A 21,092-nucleotide genomic window follows, 5' to 3' on the forward strand; every position below is an offset into this window, starting at 1 on the left:
TGGTGATGGAGGGGAGCAAAGTCACCGTTGCCGGCGAATTGCTGCGCATTGGCACTGGTTGTTATAGATCTTGAAGACTATACACCCTAGATATCTTCCTGAATCCGCAATTGAACAGGCTCTTGCAAGTCGCTGCAGGAACACTTCCTGGTCACCATGTCCGCATTAGAGACAATCAACCTCTCTCACCTGCCTGCATCTTTGCCGATTCACGTCGGGCTCTATAGGGATTTGCAGAACGCGCCTTTCCTTCGGCAACAGCTTATTTCAGGAAACTCTGATTTTGAATATGCCCTTATTGACGCGAGCATGGTAGGATGCGGAACCCCGGGTAACTACTTAAGAGCAAGTCTAATACTGGATACAGATCCTGTCAAGGACCCATGCTCTCTCAGCGGTCTTCCGGGCTGTCAATGATTATATGAATGCGCGCCTCAAGTCGCGCAACGTTCACTCGGAGATAGTCTTCTCTCTCAGCCCTGCGAATAATGTGCGTTCGGACTTAACATCTTGTCTCCGAGAAACGCTAACCATGCTCAGATTGCTGATTCTTTCCGGAAATTCGGCATCACGGACTCCACGAAAGATCTACTAGTGGTGAAGGTGTCTGTCACTCCTGAGATTACCCATGAGTCAGTGGCAACACACCTCGGAGCTTCCATCGAAGGCTCTGCCGTGCCATTCAATGACGAAACACTTGCCGCAATTTCAGATGTCGCAAAGATTAAGAAGGCTTACAAGCTAGGTAGCTTGGCTCCTACACCTGCAAAGACGAATGATGTCGAGAATCACGAGAGACGACGGTTGGAGACTGCCCTTTTGGGAGCTATTGCGTTGCGAGGAGCACTATGATGGATTCAAATACTTCAATTCTACTGTGCTGCAATCGCCGGCTCTTCTCTTCAGACGGGATAGTCCATGGCTTACGGACAGAGCAAATTGCCTATCACCCAAATAGGTGCGGTCTACCGATCTCACTGGATACTGATATTGGCCGTGCGTCTAACGACTCCTGGATCTCCAACCGCCGCGGGACAGGGACTGTACGCCGTAGCTGCATATTATGTCTGTCCTGGGGACTACCATGAATTACCAGGATCGTTAATTCAGCGTGATCTTCCCGCCAGCCTCTGACAAAAATTCAAGCCATGTCGGGTTTTAGTCCGCAGAAACTAAATACTCAATGCAAAGCCATCTTCGATATCAGCGAATGCTGCTCGCGCAATATTTCGTAACCCAGTTCATATCAAGCAATAGAATTACTGTCACGGTCCATACCACTTCAAAGTATAAATACTCTCTTCTGTCTTTCAAAAGCCCCTGGCAAGGAATACCACCTTCCAACGGTTGCCCTGCCCACCCACAAACAATTTCCCAAATAGGAAATTCTACAACTTTGCCAAGACCCAATTCGTAGTCGCCGCCGGCGATTTCAACGCTTTCACTTCGCGCTTTCAAATGCCACACGACATGAATCATTATTCTTTGGGCATGAGGAGAATGGTATGAATAATTTGCGACAATATATATGACACTCTTATGTCTTGGGAATGCCTTGACTGCACCGAAACCCCCAGGTCTTCTTGTCACCATGCCCTCCGCAGCAGACGTCGTCCTCCTTTCGTCGACCCCAGATCATAAGTCTACTTGCACGCCGCAGCAGGTTTCGCGTCATTCCGAGAATCTGACTGAGATGTCACTGCAATTCGACTCCCCTGCTTCGCTCCCGTCGCCGTCAGAGCTATTCTGGCAATTGCATAGTCCTGCGAACGTATCGCCACAAAACACAGAGAAGGATGCAACGAGAAAGGAGACAGGTAATCGCGCGGCAGATAAATCAGCATCAAATGAGAAAGCAGAAAACAGACCAAAACGAGCGAGGAGGAGGATAACGGACGAGCTACAAACGGTTCTCACGCATGTAGAGCCCGCCGCTCTCAGATCCAATGAAAATGCCTCTAAGAAAGCTCCGAAGACGAGAACGAAACGGCCGAATACCAACGCTGAAAGGAAACGTGAAGGGTCTAAGAATAAGACGCTGACAGGGAAGGTTTCGAAAGCGGGCAGTGCGGATCCACAGCAGTCTGATGCGAACCACCCATCGTCTTCGAAGTCGTTGTCGCAGGGAGGCGCAACAAAGGGCTTGAATGATTGGGAGGCTAGTGGGCTACAGTTGGAGGAAGCTACGGCACGAAGACTAGATTGGACGCCTGCCAAGGATACCGGGAAGCAAATATTTGATCTAAAGGGTGGTGGAGACACAGGAGGCAGTCAAGCGTCGGGAGCGACACAGAACTTCAGTAATCTTTTGGCAGGATATGGTTTTACTGGGAATGTGTCCACTCAGCCTAGCACTCAGGGAAACGAGGATGGCGGTGGCCCGACAAAGCGAAAACGAATAGATGTACGGTCCAGTAATAATCGAATTTCTGCAATATATACTAACATTCTACAGATAATGGATTCTCGGATTCAAGCGGGCTCTAAACCTAGTGCCAAAGACAGAGACTCCGTCGACAAGGAGAGCCAGCAGAAGCCCAAGAAGCAAACTAAGAAATTCACGACCCTTACTGCACGTGTGACAGCACGCTACGCTCCCGACTATACAGAAGATTCGGGCAACGGAAGTTTACATACCACAGATACGCGAGGCCGGACCGATGATGAAAATGCCGGCCGCAGGCGAAAGTCTAGGGCCAAAAAGAAACCGCAAGAGTCAGAGTTCATCGTTTTGTCACCAGAAGTTGCGGTAAAATCTCTCGAGGACCAGGATCTCATGTTTGGCACCTGCAGTCAGTTAGAGCGGGAAGATTCACCGACAACATTAAGAGATGTGCAAACAGCCATCAGTGAATCGGAGAGCTACATGGCTCCAATGCCAAAACCTAGTACTAACAGAACTTCATCTGGTTCTACGATATCACGCTTCACAAGTCCGAGGAATCTATGGTCTGAAGCCTCCAGAGATTTGCACGGGGCTCTGGCCCAAGCAGAAGTCTTGGATTTGGTTGAAGACTCGGACTTATCTAAAATCTCTCCTAGGGTCGATCGCGAGAGATATGATGCTCTACAGCGGAAAACTCCAAAGGTGGTCGGTCAACCAGTCAATACTACGCATGAAAAAGAAGCCTCTATACTGAATGGGAACTCTGACGTGCTCGAGAATTCGTCACAAGTCTCAGGCGCCAATGCAGATCAACAAAGTACTTCCGTGGCAGTAGAGTCGTGCCCTCAAATGCCACAATATAATGCATTCACTGAGGCCGAACTGTCCCAACAGGTCGCTTCATACGGCTTCAAGGCTGTGAGAGGTCGCCAGAATATGATTAATTTGCTGCAAAAATGCTGGGAGTCGAGGCATGGCACGAGAGCAACTTCTTATGGTAATAGACAGCAGGATGTATCGGCACTAACCAAGCCACCGGAAACCAGCAAGGATAGCAAAGATACTGATACCTCTAATAAGACCTCTGGATCGAAGTCTAAGTCGAAAGCCAGATCTACTGCGAATCCAGCTACAGCAAATGACGCATCAACCAAACCTCCTGCTAGGAGACGCCAAGGCTCTTCTCGTCCACCATCCAATCCATCACAGAAGCCAAGAGAGGGCAGCGTGTCGCAACAACAAAAGCCACCCTACCAGCAAAAACCATCCTACGCAGTCGTGGAAGAAATCCAAGATTCCGAGGACGAAGCAATCCCTTCACCAACCCAGCTCCTAAGCCGCTACTTCACTCATCCCAAACCCAGTAGTCAGCCCCTGCCAGTCTCACCAACTCCGTCATCAACACGCCGCGCGCCTTCTAACCCTAATGCAATAACAGCAATCCTTGGAAACCCCAAAGAAAACGACGAACCCGACCTAGCCACTCAAATCACCAAGGCCGTGCGCGCACAGCCTAATATGTCTTCTTCCGTTGGCAGCCACAAGTCTCCCAGCTGGCATGAGAAGATCCTCATGTATGATCCTATCGTTCTCGAGGATTTCACCACATGGTTGAATACAGAAGGACTAGGATTCGTTTCTGAGGATCGGGAGGTTGGTGCTGCACTAGTTAGGGAGTGGTGCGAGAGTAATGGTATCTGCTGCTGCTATAAGAATAAGTCTTGGTAAGGCTCTTGGGAAGTTGGTTCGTGTGTTGTGCGTTGGACGGTGGGTCAAAGGGCCTCTTTTCTAGGACTCCTTGGTTCATATTTGTCGTGTATAAATACCTTTTCGTTATATGAACAATACAATCCACTGATTACTGTCATTTATGATTTGCAAGACCTTAGCACTTTTGCTTTCCGTTTTGAGACATCAGATGTCACATTCATATACTATTCTAGGAGAGAATATCTTTGTCTTGAATATTATGGCTAGGCCAAGAAAAACCGGGTATGTTAATTATTGCCTCTTTTTGTCTCTTATATGTAAATAAGATAGTCTTTATTAGTTCGCTCGCATGGCTTAGTTGGTAAAGCGCATGACTAGTAATCATGAGATCCTCGGTTCGAATCCGAGTGCGAGCATTTTTTTAACATTCTTACCTAGTAATCATGAGTTTCCCCATAGCCCAAATTTTTGCTACTTGCTATGGAGTCCCCAAGTAAAGAGAAGTCCTCATCGAATCCGAGTGCGAGCAATCTTTTTCTTGCCTCTTGTTTGCTTGCACACCAAGTGAAGATTAAATGATACACCCTATTATCTATGCCGTGCACATCTGTAAGCAGACAGAGCCAATGTTGATACCAGACCAAGGTACCGGTACCAGAGCCATGCCAGAAAAGCAGACACAGGTCGTTTCTAGCGCCACGGATACCTGCATAGATCTAGGCGCCAGCACTACGCGAGAGCTAGAACGGCTCAATTATTTCATTTCAGCGAAAACTAAAACAGAAAAAAAAAAAAACCAATGGGTGATAGAGAGTCGGACTAGTGGTATAATTATATATACTCCGTGTTTCGAATATATCAAGAGAGCTTCAAAAAAAAAAAGAGGAATAAAAAATTGCTCGCACTCGGATTCGAACCGAGGATCTCATGATTACTAGTCATGCGCTTTACCAACTAAGCCATGCGAGCTAATCTGTAAAATAAATCTTACATTCTAATTCAAGACTCAAAACAAAGTCATGCATGTATACCACAGATCGACTTTCACCTTTCATAATACAGTCAAGCCTCATTACGATCCATTCTATCCAGCTGCTACCATCGTTTTAACACGAATATCGTCTTACTGGGGGGTATCTTATATAGCAAAAGGAGAATCGGTGCAGGTAAATAGTATCGGCTAAGCGCGAAGATTGGCTTAACAAATATCGTCCCACCGGGGTTTGACTGTATATAGTTCTTGGACAAAAGTCTACGTAATTCTCCGCAACCACGAATATATATACAGTATAATCACTAACTAGAACATTTCTTTTCCACATAAAACAACCAAACATCAATATTTTTACTACATTTACTGATGTGACGGTTAGCAGGTAGCCGAAAAAGGCTACTTTGGCGGCTGTTTTAGGAGTCCTGCTAACCAATTCCCGTCTTGACATCAGGTGAGCGTATTCCCACGGCCACAGACTTTGCCTCCACGCCATGGCCTCTTGACGCTAGTTTCAAATCTTCTTCATCAGCAAAACAGCCTGATCCGGCAATGCCTCGAGCACTCAACTTCGTTAACGTGTCCAGTCCTTCAATCTACATTGTATATGTGACTGGCGGGCAAGGTCGCGGTCAATATGGGAGTTGACCCCGATCTACTACGAAACCTCGAACTCCTGTCCAAGGGCCCGATGAACCTTTTGTTATACTCTGTTCGACATTGCCTACCTAGACGCTCTCACTGCGGTCGCCGTGGAGGGGAGCCGTTTTTGGCTCCCCCCTTGACCATCATGTTCTCTCCAGTTATGAGTCCCATCATGCCGACCGTGTTCTTCCCTGCTTCCTGTGACGGCTCAGCGCCTCAATGCCGCCTCAGTGGCTGATATCGACAAACGCCGCCATGCAAACAAACAAAGAATATCAGATTCATCCTCTTCCATATTGTCAATGGTACACGCAGGGTTGGATGGCGGCTGGTAATACTCTTTACAGGGGTTCCATGTTGCTTGTAATCTTCCTGCAAGCATTGTAAAGCATGGTAATCCCGTTTTCCCTTGCGGGATAATTGAACCCACTTGATGAACTCGTGGTACTTTGAAGCAGCAATGACCGGGACATGGTCCAAACCTCCTGGACAGAAACGTGAGTGAACAAGCGCCGACAATTGAGCCATGTGCTGCCCCCACTCAAGTGAGTCAGGTGAAGGGTCCTGCAGGAGGACGTGCATCTCCAACTCTACCAGGCGTGGAAACGTTGGTAGCAGGCAAGTTGCAAACTCAGTGGGGCTATCCTTCTCTCAGCCCACGACTCCCTGAGTGCAGATAGTGGAATATGTATATGGCGACTCTGATAAGTTTCGCACCGAAGGCAAGAGCAATTCAGGATATGATGCTGGGGGTGGAAGCGGCGCGAGACCAATGAGCTCTGTGGATTAGAGAATAATGAACATGTGTGGGATGAAGACAGGTTAGGAGTTTGAATCAAGCGATTGGGCTGGTGGGACTTTGTAGATGGGCGCACCATGGCGGAGATTGCGTCAATCGTGATATTGGTGGGTCAAAGAGCTCTGGCGCCAGTTGGCGAAGGTTGTAGGGGACGGTGTGTCATGGTCATCTGCTATGGAGGGGATGAGGCCATGTGATGTGAGTATGGCAAAGGCATACTCTTGGTCATTATCGTTCACAAGAAGCTCGATGTCCTACAGCCGTGGATACCATTAATCTCTGATGGAAATCAATCAAGGCAAGACAAACTAGGGGACATAGATTTCCGCCATACTCTGCCGCTGCGCAATGTAGCTTCACCGGGAGTTGAGTCGGCAAAACGTACCCTACTACTTGGAGGATTTGCGTGTATCAATGTCGCTATGACTGCACGTACGACAGCCGACATCAATAATTGCCGTCCCTAATGGCCAGAACGGTCACGGCGTACTTCTCGACATCTTGCAGCACGCACCTTCTGTTCAGGATACCAAGGGTTTTATATCCCAGGATTTGTACTATTTCTTTGTTGAATCGTCAGGCCGCTTTGTCGAAGTTGACGGCGTTCTGGCAGGGTTCATGGCCTTCTCAAAGATTGAACAGGCTAGAACCATCCAGCTACAGCATTTGCAACTAAATTTTCTTAATCCAGCGGGTCTGCTAAAGTTGAAGATTAGCAGCTGGGCGAACAAGTCACGCTGTAGTGGTTTGAAAAGGGATGGTGATATCATTGACATCGATTCTATTCAAGATTTATTGATCCAGAACGGGGAGAAGATGCCTTTGAAGGGCTTGGAGGGCGATGCCGCCAATGGTCTGTGGGATTGGATACAAGAATTCAAAGATCTCAAGATGTGGCAACTCCTGGACTCGTCCTACAAGGGTCACTAAGGCACAGGAATGATCGAGTCGAGGCTGGGTTGCTGACAGGAAGAATTGCAAGATAAGATGAAGCTTGGAAGGGACAGCAAGTAGCAATAGGTACCTACTATAAATCAAGCCTTTGCTATGGTCCTACCAAAAAAAAAAATAGAAAAGGAAAAAGGAAGAGGGTTTGTAATATTATTCGTAAGGATGTATACGTCAATGTTGCTTGATTATCCAAATGTTCAGTCACTATTGAAATTCAAGATTGAATCAATACCCACTATAATGCAAAGGAGCACACGAGGCCGGAATGATCACTCCACTTTAGCAACAAGTTATGATCATGCTTCTGATCTTCTTCGTCTCGTCTCAATTTTGATGTGTCAGCCTGCCCAATGTCACCTGGTGCTATTATTTTGATACTGCATGGCTTCAGTCCAACCACTGCCACTTTATCAAGTCGGTTGGGCGGGAATGGCTGATCGCCATCAGCCCCCCAAGTAAATCCGGCTTCACTTGGATGTAGCTCATTCCACACGTCCAGGAGGCCATTCACACTAACAAGCATATCATCATCAGGAAGAACAGGATTGAAATCACCGGCCACCAGACCATGACCGGTAGCATGGAGGTAAGAAGTGATGATGGAGAGCTGGCGAGGGCAGAGAGAAGGATTGATTGGCAGAGAGTCCAAATGAACATTGGTCAGACGAACACGCAGGGGTTTTTTTGCTGGTCCATGGGAAGGTAAGAGGATGTCACAACAAAGCACATCCCTTTCAAAGCAACTGGGATATTTGACTCGCCAGATTGGACTGAGAGCAGCGTTTTGGGGATCAGTCAACTGTGATCTTGACACAAGTGTCATGCTTGCAAAAGACTGTTTTCCCAAATTGGTTGTGTCTGCTTCACTCAAGTACCAGTGTTCACAAAGCCAAGGCATTTCTAATAGAGCCAGCAGAGCAGATCGTGATACTTCTTGGAGGAAAATGATGTCAGCTGGAGTAACTAAACTCTGAATGTGCGAGATGAGGGCAGATATCCAAGCCTCAGGGGCAGGTGAGGCGGCATCAACATTCCATGTAACCAGGACGAACTTCCCACCATTCCTGGGATTGTATTCTGTGCCAGTAAGCCCGGAGGTGGAATCAAAAGAAACCCACTTGTTGACTGATGAATTGAATCTATACCATGGTTGGAAGATTGGAGTCGCATCAGCCTTGCATGCTGGCAAAGGAACGTCATACCACCATTGGAGTGTCTGGTTTCGCAGTTGAAAAAACGTGCTCATCTTTTTTTCTTTTTTTTTTTTTTTTGAATGTCTTGCAATCCGTTTGAAATCGGAGACAGGAGGAATCCCTCAATACTGGCGGCGATTTGGGGGGTTGAGGGGCGATGATAAGGATGACCTCCTTGTTACATGATGCGGAATGATACTCAGTCCGAGATGTGGTTACAGATCAGTGAACTTTAAGCCCGACATCGCTCCCTCAAATGACCACGCACTTTATTTTTCCTTTTCCCTCCTCCTGTCTGCCTCGCCTTGTGCACTACCCTCTTACCAAGATGCCGCGTTACCTGTCACTTCCAGATACAAAGTCTATAAGTCTACCTTCAGTCATCAACTCACCTGTGGCTCTAAGAGTATTGCCTTGTTTATCATGGGCTCGGTCTAGTAGCTAAAATGAGATAGTATTCTCAATCTAAACTAGGAAGCCATAAGACGAGAATATCGGCCCTGGAGAGGAAAAAAGGAGAAGAAGCCACGGGGGTGAGACAAAGGGAAACAGGTGAACTCCTCAGATTGCTTGATAGTCCAGAAGTTGACTACAGCTAACAGAGATACTGCAATAAAAGACAGATGCAAGTAAACAATATAGTAGCCCGTGTTATCCCTGCCTCTTGTCAATTCCTTAGATGCACAGACATCATAAGAACTTTCTGATAGTCATACAGCTGCAATTCAGAATAATCATTGATGAATACAGCATGCCATAGCCTAGGCTCTGAGAACCCTATTAAGTTGTTAGTGGGATAACTCATGGATACTGAATTGAACACTGAGAACACACCTTTGGTTGGTAAAGAAGTCGCACAGTCGATTATGATCCAATCTTCAACCATATTCTCCTTTAGCCAGGGATGATATTTGCCACCCTCCTTGAATCGGGAGATATGTTCATCAACTTTATCATGATTTCTCAATAATTCAATCGCCCATTTCTTTTCTGGGATATAGAAATCCACTCGACCGTCCTTGGTCCTTGACCATTCACTGGATATCGGCACACCTCGCCCTGCTACATGGGTGAATCCCCCATAGAATTCATCCTGGTATTGGGCTTCCACAGGTCTGGGTTGTGACGCGCTTGACATTTTTTTGCCCTCAACTGAATGCCTTAAGTTCATTATGGAGAATTTGCTGAGGATTTCCTTGCATAATTTTGGTAGTGAGTCGAATCTGGCAGGCAGGGGCAGTGACATTGTGCCAATCGAATATTCAATGTATCTAAGATGGTCAGATCAGAACAACAATAAGGGCATGCAAGAAGAATTACTTTTCATGTAAGCGTGATGGCAGAACTGCAATATCATCACCATCCAGAGCTACCCTGTGAATCCAACCTTTCTGATAACAGAACTTGATGCTTGCATCATTGATATCAAATGAAATACTTCCTTCTTCTGTGATTTTGCACAATGTGTTGGAGATTCCATTTGTAGCTCTTGATATATCTGGAAAGGAGCGATTAACTGGCCGGGTGCTTAGTTTGTCAAAGACTGTGGCAGCGTCCTCCAGGAACCAGATGATATGATCTTCTGTCAAGGTCCTAATATGTTCATGCTTGATGTCTTGACGATAGGCCTGAAACTGTTAGCTTTTTTGCTCAAATATGGTCTCTCAAAATGCCCCAATGTGGGGGGGTTCAGCTAACAGAAAAAAATACTAAAGAGATATTTGGCACATACCTCGTAAAGTACATCAACTATCGATGTCACCGCTCCTGGATGGCCATTTGATATTGCAAATATATACTCCAGGGCACCTTCATCAAAATTGAACCTCTCTTCATATTGAAATGTAAGCAACCGTGAAACGACATCCTTGAACTCCTCTTTGTCATAAAATAAACCAATAGGTGGTGAGTTTTGCTGGCCTTGTGGCGTAAATGAGATGCATTGTCGGTTGGAAAGCCTGACTGGAGTGAAGAATGTTTGATCTGGGCCTGTTGCCGGACTGCCATAAGAGCAGAAAAGACATAGTTTAAATTTGTAAACATTGGGGGTTAGTCTCTCTTTGAAGATTGTGTTCCAGAGCGTATCATCACTGTAGGTTGTCTGTGCCTCATCCACAATAATAACAGTGTTTGATGTCAAAACCCAAGAGAGATCATGTTCAGATTGTGATGAGGTCACAGTGAAACTAGTGGTGGAGACACCTTCTAGTTCCTTATTCTTTTTTTTGACAAGCTCAATAAGGCTGCCCCAAGGATCCTCAGAATCAAGTTCCTCCCATTTCTTGATTAAGAAAGCCTTTCTTCCCTCTTTGCGATAGTAGTCTCTCAAGAGTTCAGAGAGACGTGTTTTCCCACTGGCTGGAGTTCCACGCACATGGACTATGTTCATGTCATCCAAAATGGCTGCAAGTTTTGACACTGTACGCTCTCGAGGGCATACCAATTGATGCTCTGCGATGGACAGTGTCCGACGTATATTCGCTGTAACATGTAATTGTTAATTATAAGTATGAAAAGATCATTAGGAATGGATATTCTCACCACTTTGTGATTCAGAGCGCTTCCGTTTCCGTGTAGTCGCACCTCCGGCCACAACAACAATGATATCCACATCTGGATCCTTGCTTTCAGGGAAGAGTGGGTTGAATGTGACCATTCGGCGGGGATGTAGAAGTTCACCATTATCAATTTTAAACTCCTCTTCATAGTTGAGTTGCACCACAGGGCTGTAGAGGGTGAGATCACCATAGTCAGCTGCATCTTTCTTGGCGTGTGCTGGTGCATGGTCCCAAATCTTCTTTTTGAGTGTCTGAATATTGTCTTGGTCTGCAATGCACTCTATAGAGAATGGCTGCCTAAGATTTCCAGGAACAGCACACCATAATTCGCGAGTACGCGGTCGAGACATTGTCAAAGATTGAATTGGGTTGAGCACCCAGCTGGTGATGGCGGCGGCCATTGGAAGATAAGGACTAGAAGTGCACCTGCCTGATGTGAAAAAGAAGTGCACTTGCCTAAATTAAGAACAAGAAATGCACCTGCCTGACAAACAATACTGTAAGAAGAGGGGTTGGCAACGGCCTACACACACAGGCAGGCGATACGTGTCAGTTTTCCATCCAAGACTATTCCAAGCCAGGTCAGGAAATAAAATTTGCAGAGAATAGGATGTAATGAGATGAGAGATGATCATTAGAGATGGATGGTACGGAAGACCTACGGAATATACTACCACCGCCGCCGTTGCCGCCAAGGATGTTAGTACCCGGCGGGTCACGTGTCGCTGTGTCCGCCCTCGCTTCGGTCCAAGAGGCTATTTAGGCATGTTAGCTTACCCACCTCCGAATACACACACACATCCATTCTTAGAAAGGAATGTGAGCATATGATATTAGTGTGTTGATTGGTTGGTTGATTACGTCATACGCCGTCCCTGCGGGGAGTTGACATAGAAGGCAGTTGCAGGTTACAGGTCGGATAGTCCGATAGATCCTCATCAGTGAGCAGCCTAAAAGCAGCGCGAGGCGGCGCTATCCCTGATACAGTAGACGCCATATCGCAAATGGTAATCGTATTCTCACCTACGGCAGGCGGTAGGGCTCGGCAGAAGGATGGTTCAATGGGAGCCGTTTCTGGCGCCCCGCTAACCGTCACAACTTATACTAGATAATTAGATAAGAGATAGGTAAGTGGCATATGAATTATACAATACAATGAAATTTATATTAGTAATGTGTATACCACCCCTTTCTTTGCCTCTAAAACTGCATTGACACGGTTCTCCATAGACCTTACCAACCTATCAAAAAATTCCTATCCTAAACTCTCCGATGCATCCTCCATGGCCTTATAAAACTGCTCTTTCAATTGGTCTTTGGTCCCATCAAATAATTCAAGGTCTGGATAGAGCATATATATACGCTCCTTCAACTTGGCCCAGGCATGTTCAATAGGGTTCTGTGACGGCCTGGTCATGTTGGCTGACTATCACGTGAGGTGCGGTTGTTTGCTTTGTTGCTTTGTTGGTAAATATGGCATTACCTCCTTTCTTCCTTCCTCATGTTGATTATTCTCGTCGATAGCTACCTAGGTAGAACCCATGAATTGGATGTTCCATTAACCTAGTAGAGCGCCGTGACAGGTTCAAATCAGGTGAATAGGGTGGCCAGTCAACAAGTAGACTGCGACACGATCCGCAAAATATCCAAATTATACATATCCAAATCCGCAAATTTGCGGATTTGGATAGCATTTGACATCCTCATATCCGTGCGGATATGGATTTGGATAGCATTTGCTATCCGCATGTGGATTTGGATATCCATGTGGATATGTAAACAGTGCAAATTTGACGAATCTGTGTCTACATAATTTATGCGATCCTTGGCAGTATTAAATGGTATTGTAGTTGTAAGAAAGTCTACTGGTTGAATAATTCACATTTGTTGATATTGGATCGAAGAGAACTTTTGTCATAACTCAATTTATTGTAATTCTTCTAATAGGAACTAGTATCTATCAATTTCAAAGCCAGCTGGCATCTTTGGCTGTTTCCGAACTCTTCTTGAACGTGCCTGCATACTACTCTTTTCTTCTGGTATATTAGGTAGAGGATGATCACCATCATCATCATCAAGCTCATGGTCTATCTCATCCCTTGGCTCAGAAGAAATGCTTCTGCGTCATTTCCCTAGGGCATGCTCACTAGGTGCTGCAGGCTGTGAGTTATATAGTATATCATCTTCCTCATTGTCGCTTATTGGTTCCAAATCTTCCTGGGGCTGAGAGAGGGCTTTTTCCTCCTCAATGCCTGTAATTTCACCAGCTGAGAGATACTCTTTTATCAAATCTAGCTCCTCTTGTTTAATCTCAAACTTTGATGTGCACATATACATCATCAGATCCTTGATTGTATCAGATTTGAGGTTTCCTCGACGATAATGACAGATATCACGAGCAGAGTTAAAGAGGCGCTCAACACCAGCACCACTAGCTGGGATAGAAAGGATATCCCGAGCAAGGCTTGATAGTGCTGGAAATTCAAGCTCATGCTCTTTCCAGAAGAGTCTTGGAGGAGTATAAACAAGACCTGCTATTAGTGTTAGTCATAATCATCCAAGACATAAAATAAGCACTGACCTCTCTCTAGATATTGTGTAAGCTCATCATTATTCTTTCTTGTTTGTGAATGCTGAGATCTGGGGGTTGTAGAGTTAAGTAGCATCTCAAGCTCAGAAGTAGGGCTTGTAGATGGTTGATGCATTGGCAGTATGTGCTTATCAGAAAGCTGCTTTTTATACCGCTCAAGATAGTTGTCAAGGCTATTGCGGTATCGTGCACAATAGTCAATTGTATCATCCTCCCAATCCTTAGTGGAAAAGAACTGAAGCTTGTTTGATGGAGCCATAATTGTGCTAATTGCAAAGATATCACCATGGAGCTCATTATCTGTATTACCATAGTAATCAGAGAGCTTAGACCGCGCTGCTTCTAGTGCATCAAGCATTGTCTTCTTCCAGGGGACTTTCTTGCGCTGAAGCTGCTGTATAGATGCCTCAAGGTGGTCAAACAGCTTATTGTAAATGCCAAAGATCAGATGAACAGTAACATCCTTTGTCTTTGAAAGGGCAGTGGTGAATTGAAAGAAAGGCTGGGTAACCCAAAGAAGATACTCAATTTGGCGCCATTCCTCCTTATTGAGCTTGAAATGGAGATATTGATGCATCATACAGTATTCATCGAAAATAGGCTGCAGTTGTTTGGCACGGCGAAGCATCAAAAATGTAGATTTCCAGCGTGTATGAACATCTTGGTAAGGAACAAGCTTTGGCTGTTTGGTCTGAAGATCTAGGAATGCTTCCCGGCGCTGTGGACTTGCATTGATAAATGTGACGGCCTGGTCACGTTGGTTGATTATCACGTGAGGTGTGGTTGTTTGCTTTATTGCTTTGTTGATAAATATGGCGTTACCTCCTTTCTTCCTTCCTCATGTTGATTATTCTCGTCGATAGCTACCTAGGTAGAACCCATGAGTTGGACGTTCCATCATCCTAGTAGAGCGCCGTGACATAATAATCAACATCCTCCTTTTATACCTTAGGGAGAGAAATACCAAAGGCTTCTCCCTTCAAGGGATTCGCTGGTGCCGCAGTTCGGGAGCTGGCCAGGCTATAACAGTGTCTCCATTCAAGTTTCCATCCTCAAGTTCATCCTCAAGTCAAGTCAAGCGCTGCTTCAGTTAAGTTTCTAGAGCTCAGGACTGAAACTTCTGTTGTTGGCATATTCAAGTTCAACTTTCAAGAAGTCCAGTGGTTGCGACTATGCTGGCACCCCTTCAAGTTCTCAAGACTTAAGTTTTTCAAGATTCAAGCTCACGATCCCTTTCTTAAAGATCATGGACCCCTTTCAAGAACTCCGAAACGAATTTTCTTCTACGATCCGCGCCCTCCAGAATGAAATCGAATCCGTCAAAAATGAACCCAAACCACTTCAACGACCAAAGCCATGCCTCCCTGATCCCGAGAAATTCAATGGCCAATCTTTGAAGTTTGATACCTGGCTTGCTTCGATGAAGGCTAAGCTTAGGATTGATGCTCCAGCTATTGGTGATGCAGTGGCTCAGTTCTACTATGTCTATCTGAATCTGGAAAGCAAAGTCCAAGCTCTAGTTCTTCCCCAGTTATCTTATGCAGAAGACACCAACACCTGGGATTACAACACCATCCTTGATCAACTATCTCTGGTTTATGACAACCCCAACAAGGTTCAAGAAGCTGAAGATTATCTACTAGTCCTAAAGCAGGATAGTGGTGAATCTGTGGCAGCCTACATCGCCAAGTTTGAGAGGATTCTTTATGAGGCAAAGGGCAAAGATTGGCCTGATGTCACCAAGATTTCAGCGTTCAGGAAAGGCCTCAATCCTACTCTCCGAGGACGTCTCAACCAGCAGTTGAATCTTCCAAAATCATACACTGATTTCCTTCGTGTGGTTCAACAATTGGGAAGTCATTCTTTCAGCTCAAATTCCACCAATGTTTCCCACTCTCAATCACACCAATCTGGCTCTCACACCAAGTCTGATCCTATGGACCTCAGCGTCATCAATATCAACTCCCTGTCAGCAGCGTCCACCTCCCTAGATGAAAGGAACAGACGACGACAACAAGGATCCTGTGTGAGATGTGGCTCCTCTGATCATTGGGTGAAGGATTGTTCCATGAAGGCACACAAGGAATCCAATAAAATATGGAACCAGCAGATGATTGCAAGGTTAGAGGCAAACCGTCTTGATGACCTTAATGATCTCGATGATTGATTTTTGGAGATGTTTGGACATGTTCATGTGTTTTTCTTTTTCAAGTGTCTCATGTATTGTTGCCTTCTCATGTTTTCTTACCTGTGGGTTGACCATGACATTGAGGACAATGCCTATTGAAGCCGGGGGGTAATGTGACGGCCTGGTCACGTTGGTTGATTATCACGTGAGGTGTGGTTGTTTGCTTTATTGCTTTGTTGATAAATATGGCGTTACCTCCTTTCTTCCTTCCTCATGTTGATTATTCTCGTCGATAGCTACCTAGGTAGAACCCATGAGTTGGACGTTCCATCATCCTAGTAGAGCGCCGTGACAATAAAGATAGCAAGGCTCCAAACCTTTCAATACTGTTAGTAGTTATTAGATATTAGGGTAGAGGATAAGAGCATATTATACCTTGTTTAATGTGTCTGCAATCTCCTTTGTCTGATATCTTGTATGAAGGGAGTGTGTACATGCATCTGACCATTCTGTCTCTGTTGTATCGTTGACTGGGTTTGCTTTCATTTTCCCAAGGAGCTGATTCAAGCTCAGCTGAATAACATGTGCAATGCATGGAACCCGGATAATAATGGTATCACTATTAAGATTTTGTGCCTGAACAGATGCTTGAATGCTTGACATCATGGTGTTATTGTTCGATGCATTATCAGTTGTGATTGATAGCACACGGTCAGTGACATTATGCTCCTGGAGAATATTGAAGAGGACTGAGCTTAGATTACTGCCAGTATGGGTTCCATAAAGCGGCTCAAAGCCAAGAAGGATCTCACAGTAGTTCCATTCCTGATCAATAAAATAGCCAGTGATTGCCATAAATGCTTGGCAAAAGGGAGATGTCCAGCAGTCAAGTGCAATTGAAAGCTTCCCTCCTGGTGGAAGCCTCTGGAGCAGCTTTTGTTGTCGTTCTTTAACCATTGTGTGTAGATGGCGTCGAATAGTTGTGGTGGAAGGGATATCTGGTCTTGATGGGGCAAGCTGTGCAAGTTCAACAAGGTCCTTAAATTCAGGATGCTCAACAATACGGAAGGGAAGCCGTGCAATAGTGATGAAATTAAGCAGCTTTTCCATCCATAGATCTGGGGTAAACACTCTCTTGGCGGATAAATGTGACTAGAAATTATTAACATTATTAGTGTTCTTAAAGTAAGAAAAAGAATTATATCAGCACTTAGCCTTACTGAGTCCTGTAGAAGCTGATCAACACCTCGCTTTCTTGGTATTAGACTGCGACAGCCAGATCCTTTGAGGTGTGCTTGCATTGGAGATGATCCTGCACGGCGATGATGTGGGTGAACAAGGATATTATGGCAGCGTTTACACATGACCTTTGGCTCGCCAGTCTTTTCATGTGCAACTTGTTCAAATTGCTCCCAGCATTTGGATGATTTTCTACCACCCCAATGTATTGTATTCCTCACCTCCTGTGACGGCCTGGTCACGTTGGTTGATTATCACGTGAGGTGTGGTTGTTTGCTTTATTGCTTTGTTGATAAATATGGCGTTACCTCCTTTCTTCCTTCCTCATGTTGATTATTCTCGTCGATAGCTACCTAGGTAGAACCCATGAGTTGGACGTTCCATCATCCTAGTAGAGCGCCGTGACATAATAATCAACATCCTCCTTTTATACCTTAGGGAGAGAAATACCAAAGGCTTCTCCCTTCAAGGGATTCGCTGGTGCCGCAGTTCGGGAGCTGGCCAGGCTATAACAGTGTCTCCATTCAAGTTTCCATCCTCAAGTTCATCCTCAAGTCAAGTCAAGCGCTGCTTCAGTTAAGTTTCTAGAGCTCAGGACTGAAACTTCTGTTGTTGGCATATTCAAGTTCAACTTTCAAGAAGTCCAGTGGTTGCGACTATGCTGGCACCCCTTCAAGTTCTCAAGACTTAAGTTTTTCAAGATTCAAGCTCACGATCCCTTTCTTAAAGATCATGGACCCCTTTCAAGAACTCCGAAACGAATTTTCTTCTACGATCCGCGCCCTCCAGAATGAAATCGAATCCGTCAAAAATGAACCCAAACCACTTCAACGACCAAAGCCATGCCTCCCTGATCCCGAGAAATTCAATGGCCAATCTTTGAAGTTTGATACCTGGCTTGCTTCGATGAAGGCTAAGCTTAGGATTGATGCTCCAGCTATTGGTGATGCAGTGGCTCAGTTCTACTATGTCTATCTGAATCTGGAAAGCAAAGTCCAAGCTCTAGTTCTTCCCCAGTTATCTTATGCAGAAGACACCAACACCTGGGATTACAACACCATCCTTGATCAACTATCTCTGGTTTATGACAACCCCAACAAGGTTCAAGAAGCTGAAGATTATCTACTAGTCCTAAAGCAGGATAGTGGTGAATCTGTGGCAGCCTACATCGCCAAGTTTGAGAGGATTCTTTATGAGGCAAAGGGCAAAGATTGGCCTGATGTCACCAAGATTTCAGCGTTCAGGAAAGGCCTCAATCCTACTCTCCGAGGACGTCTCAACCAGCAGTTGAATCTTCCAAAATCATACACTGATTTCCTTCGTGTGGTTCAACAATTGGGAAGTCATTCTTTCAGCTCAAATTCCACCAATGTTTCCCACTCTCAATCACACCAATCTGGCTCTCACACCAAGTCTGATCCTATGGACCTCAGCGTCATCAATATCAACTCCCTGTCAGCAGCGTCCACCTCCCTAGATGAAAGGAACAGACGACGACAACAAGGATCCTGTGTGAGATGTGGCTCCTCTGATCATTGGGTGAAGGATTGTTCCATGAAGGCACACAAGGAATCCAATAAAATATGGAACCAGCAGATGATTGCAAGGTTAGAGGCAAACCGTCTTGATGACCTTAATGATCTCGATGATTGATTTTTGGAGATGTTTGGACATGTTCATGTGTTTTTCTTTTTCAAGTGTCTCATGTATTGTTGCCTTCTCATGTTTTCTTACCTGTGGGTTGACCATGACATTGAGGACAATGCCTATTGAAGCCGGGGGGTAATGTGACGGCCTGGTCACGTTGGTTGATTATCACGTGAGGTGTGGTTGTTTGCTTTATTGCTTTGTTGATAAATATGGCGTTACCTCCTTTCTTCCTTCCTCATGTTGATTATTCTCGTCGATAGCTACCTAGGTAGAACCCATGAGTTGGACGTTCCATCATCCTAGTAGAGCGCCGTGACACCTCCCTCTTTGATCCAAAGTCTGTTTTTAACCACCATTCAACAAAGTCGGTTTTTGCCATATTGCTGTAAAGAATCCAATTCTGGCGGAATTTAGGACCAACCCGAGCAAGAGTATCAGGAGCACGAGGTCGTGGTGGTGGAAAAGTGAAGTCTGAATCAGGTGCAGAAAGGATGGTTTGCTGACTATCAGAGAATGGTTGTATAATGTCTGATTGAAGAAAGTCAGAATCATAGAAAGAATCAGAAAACTGAGATTGTTGGTTTTGTGACATATTGAAAAATGTGTAAATAGGAAACTATCACTGAGCAAAATGTGAGGGACTCACAGAAAGATTTAAACATGGCTTCAGGGGACATTGACTATTGCAGGGAGTTACATGTAGAGTAGATAGATCTATTATTATGGAGTACCGCTCTATATTATGATAGGTTTAAATGAACACTAGTGCGGATATGATATGGATATCCTTGGATTATCCGCATGATATCCATTAATTATCCATGTAGATCCGCAAAGTTCACGATAAAATCATCAAGTTCCCATTTTCTTGATTTTCCAACAATTACATATTGAACTATATGGACTAGGCATTGGAAATATATAAAAATCAGCTCCTGCTACTGCTTGATATCTTATTCAGGCAAATGTTCCCCTAAATCAATCTTCATGAGAGTAGTTCTCTTGGTAGAGGATACACCTGCACACTCCAGCAGTAAATATATATTTTCACCTGTAACACCCAAGGTCAGCTTTTAATATCTAAATCATTAGTAGCTACCACCACTTCGCCTGTAATTTGAGATACTAGAATTACTTCAAATGCAGAGGGTCTAATATACCTAAGCATTTTCAAAAATTTCATAAGGAGGACAATGGAAAAGTGCCAACTGATCCTATTACAATCAGAACAGGCGTAAATAACTGATATTTACGAATCTGAATCAGCGAGTTATGCATCACATGACAGCCTGAATGTAGTTAATTTAGCGAGAATTGTGCAAATGCGGATACCATGCGGATATCCGCATCCTATCCACGCGGATTTGGATTTGGATTTGGATACCTGAGTCATATCCAAATCCGTGCGGATTTGGATGTGGATAGCAAAGTGGTATCCGCGGATGAGGATATGTCGCAGTCTATCAACAAGGGGAATACCATGCTCATCAAACCAATTCTTAATAATATTGGCTGTATGTATAGGAGCATTATCTTGCATGAATTCCATACCAGATTCCCATATAGCAGGTAGATAATCTTCAATAAGTTTCAAATAGGACTGTGAAGAATACCCTCTTCGAGTAGATTCCTCAACCTGACTCATTCGATAGATTTCAGGTGGCTACCGCCCCAGATCGCTGCCCAAATCATGATAAATACTCCTTTGCCTTTGGTGTATGGGATTATATGCTTTTTCTTCCTTTTTTCATTAAAGTGGTTGAGCCGCCATACTTATTGATTCTTCTTCCCTTGGCCAAGCTCAACAGAGCATTCATCACTCCATATAATCTTGCTCCACTGCTCATATGTCCAATCCTTGCGCACGTATGCCCATTAATAGTGTAGTTTAGCTATTTCCTCAGTTAACTGAGGTCTTTTTTGTGCTCTCCAGTGACCATACCCAGATTCTTTTAACATGCGTGCAATAGTGCGTGTAGAAATGGGCATCCCAAGTAATTTGCAGATATCTTCAGTTCTGATAAAGGGATCCCGCTTGACTTGTAAAAGAATATATTGCTTATCAGCATCAGAAAGGATCTCTGGTCGTCCAATGCAAGGAGAACTAGTGCCAGTGGTGGAGGACTGGTATATTGCAATGGTGGTTTGAATCGTTGTATACGGTAAATTCATTTCGCGCTGAATATCGGCCTTTTTCTGGCCTGCAAGGAATCGGCCAACTATGATACCCCGTTAAAAGGGTTCTAATTCCC

The 21,092-nt window shown here is 44.9% G+C and overlaps 5 protein-coding genes and 2 non-coding genes across 7 annotated transcripts; 5 read left to right on the forward strand and 2 right to left on the reverse strand.

Moving 5' to 3' along the window:
- Positions 1-156: 156 nt before the first annotated feature.
- Positions 157-852, forward strand: ACHE_20744S (EKC/KEOPS complex subunit CGI121/TPRKB; the record flags this gene model as incomplete). The annotated part of the gene is made up of 3 exons (XM_043285081.1): positions 157-312; positions 368-490; positions 541-852. 3 exons carry the CDS (start codon positions 157-159, stop codon positions 850-852), a joined length of 591 nt encoding a protein of 196 aa, XP_043133808.1.
- A 676-nt stretch (positions 853-1,528) lies between these two features.
- On the forward strand, positions 1,529-4,114 carry slx4 (the record flags this gene model as incomplete). Its single annotated transcript, XM_043285082.1, has 1 exon — positions 1,529-4,114. One exon carries the CDS (start codon positions 1,529-1,531, stop codon positions 4,112-4,114), a length of 2,586 nt encoding a protein of 861 aa, XP_043133809.1.
- Positions 4,115-4,439: 325 nt separating this feature from the next.
- Positions 4,440-4,512, forward strand: ACHE_t20019S. The gene has a single exon. It is a non-coding gene; the product is annotated as a tRNA-Thr (tRNA).
- A 480-nt stretch (positions 4,513-4,992) lies between these two features.
- ACHE_t20020A lies at positions 4,993-5,065 on the reverse strand. The gene has a single exon. It is a non-coding gene; the product is annotated as a tRNA-Thr (tRNA).
- Positions 5,066-7,149: 2,084 nt separating this feature from the next.
- ACHE_20746S (uncharacterized protein) lies at positions 7,150-7,461 on the forward strand (the record flags this gene model as incomplete). The annotated part of the gene is made up of 1 exon (XM_043285083.1): positions 7,150-7,461. The coding sequence occupies one exon, from the start codon at positions 7,150-7,152 to the stop codon at positions 7,459-7,461; it is 312 nt and encodes a 103-aa protein (XP_043133810.1).
- Positions 7,462-9,342: 1,881 nt separating this feature from the next.
- ACHE_20747A (ATP-binding protein) lies at positions 9,343-11,634 on the reverse strand (the record flags this gene model as incomplete). Its single annotated transcript, XM_043285084.1, has 5 exons — positions 9,343-9,452; positions 9,510-9,946; positions 9,996-10,303; positions 10,408-11,156; positions 11,217-11,634. 5 exons carry the CDS (start codon positions 11,632-11,634, stop codon positions 9,343-9,345), a joined length of 2,022 nt encoding a protein of 673 aa, XP_043133811.1.
- Positions 11,635-15,069: 3,435 nt separating this feature from the next.
- Positions 15,070-18,843, forward strand: ACHE_20748S (uncharacterized protein; the record flags this gene model as incomplete). Its single annotated transcript, XM_043285085.1, has 2 exons — positions 15,070-15,944; positions 18,798-18,843. 2 exons carry the CDS (start codon positions 15,070-15,072, stop codon positions 18,841-18,843), a joined length of 921 nt encoding a protein of 306 aa, XP_043133812.1.
- Positions 18,844-21,092: the final 2,249 nt, after the last annotated feature.

Source organism: Aspergillus chevalieri, chromosome 2 (assembly GCF_016861735.1).
Source record: "Aspergillus chevalieri M1 DNA, chromosome 2, nearly complete sequence".
Taxonomy (NCBI): Eukaryota; Fungi; Ascomycota; class Eurotiomycetes; order Eurotiales; family Aspergillaceae; genus Aspergillus; species Aspergillus chevalieri.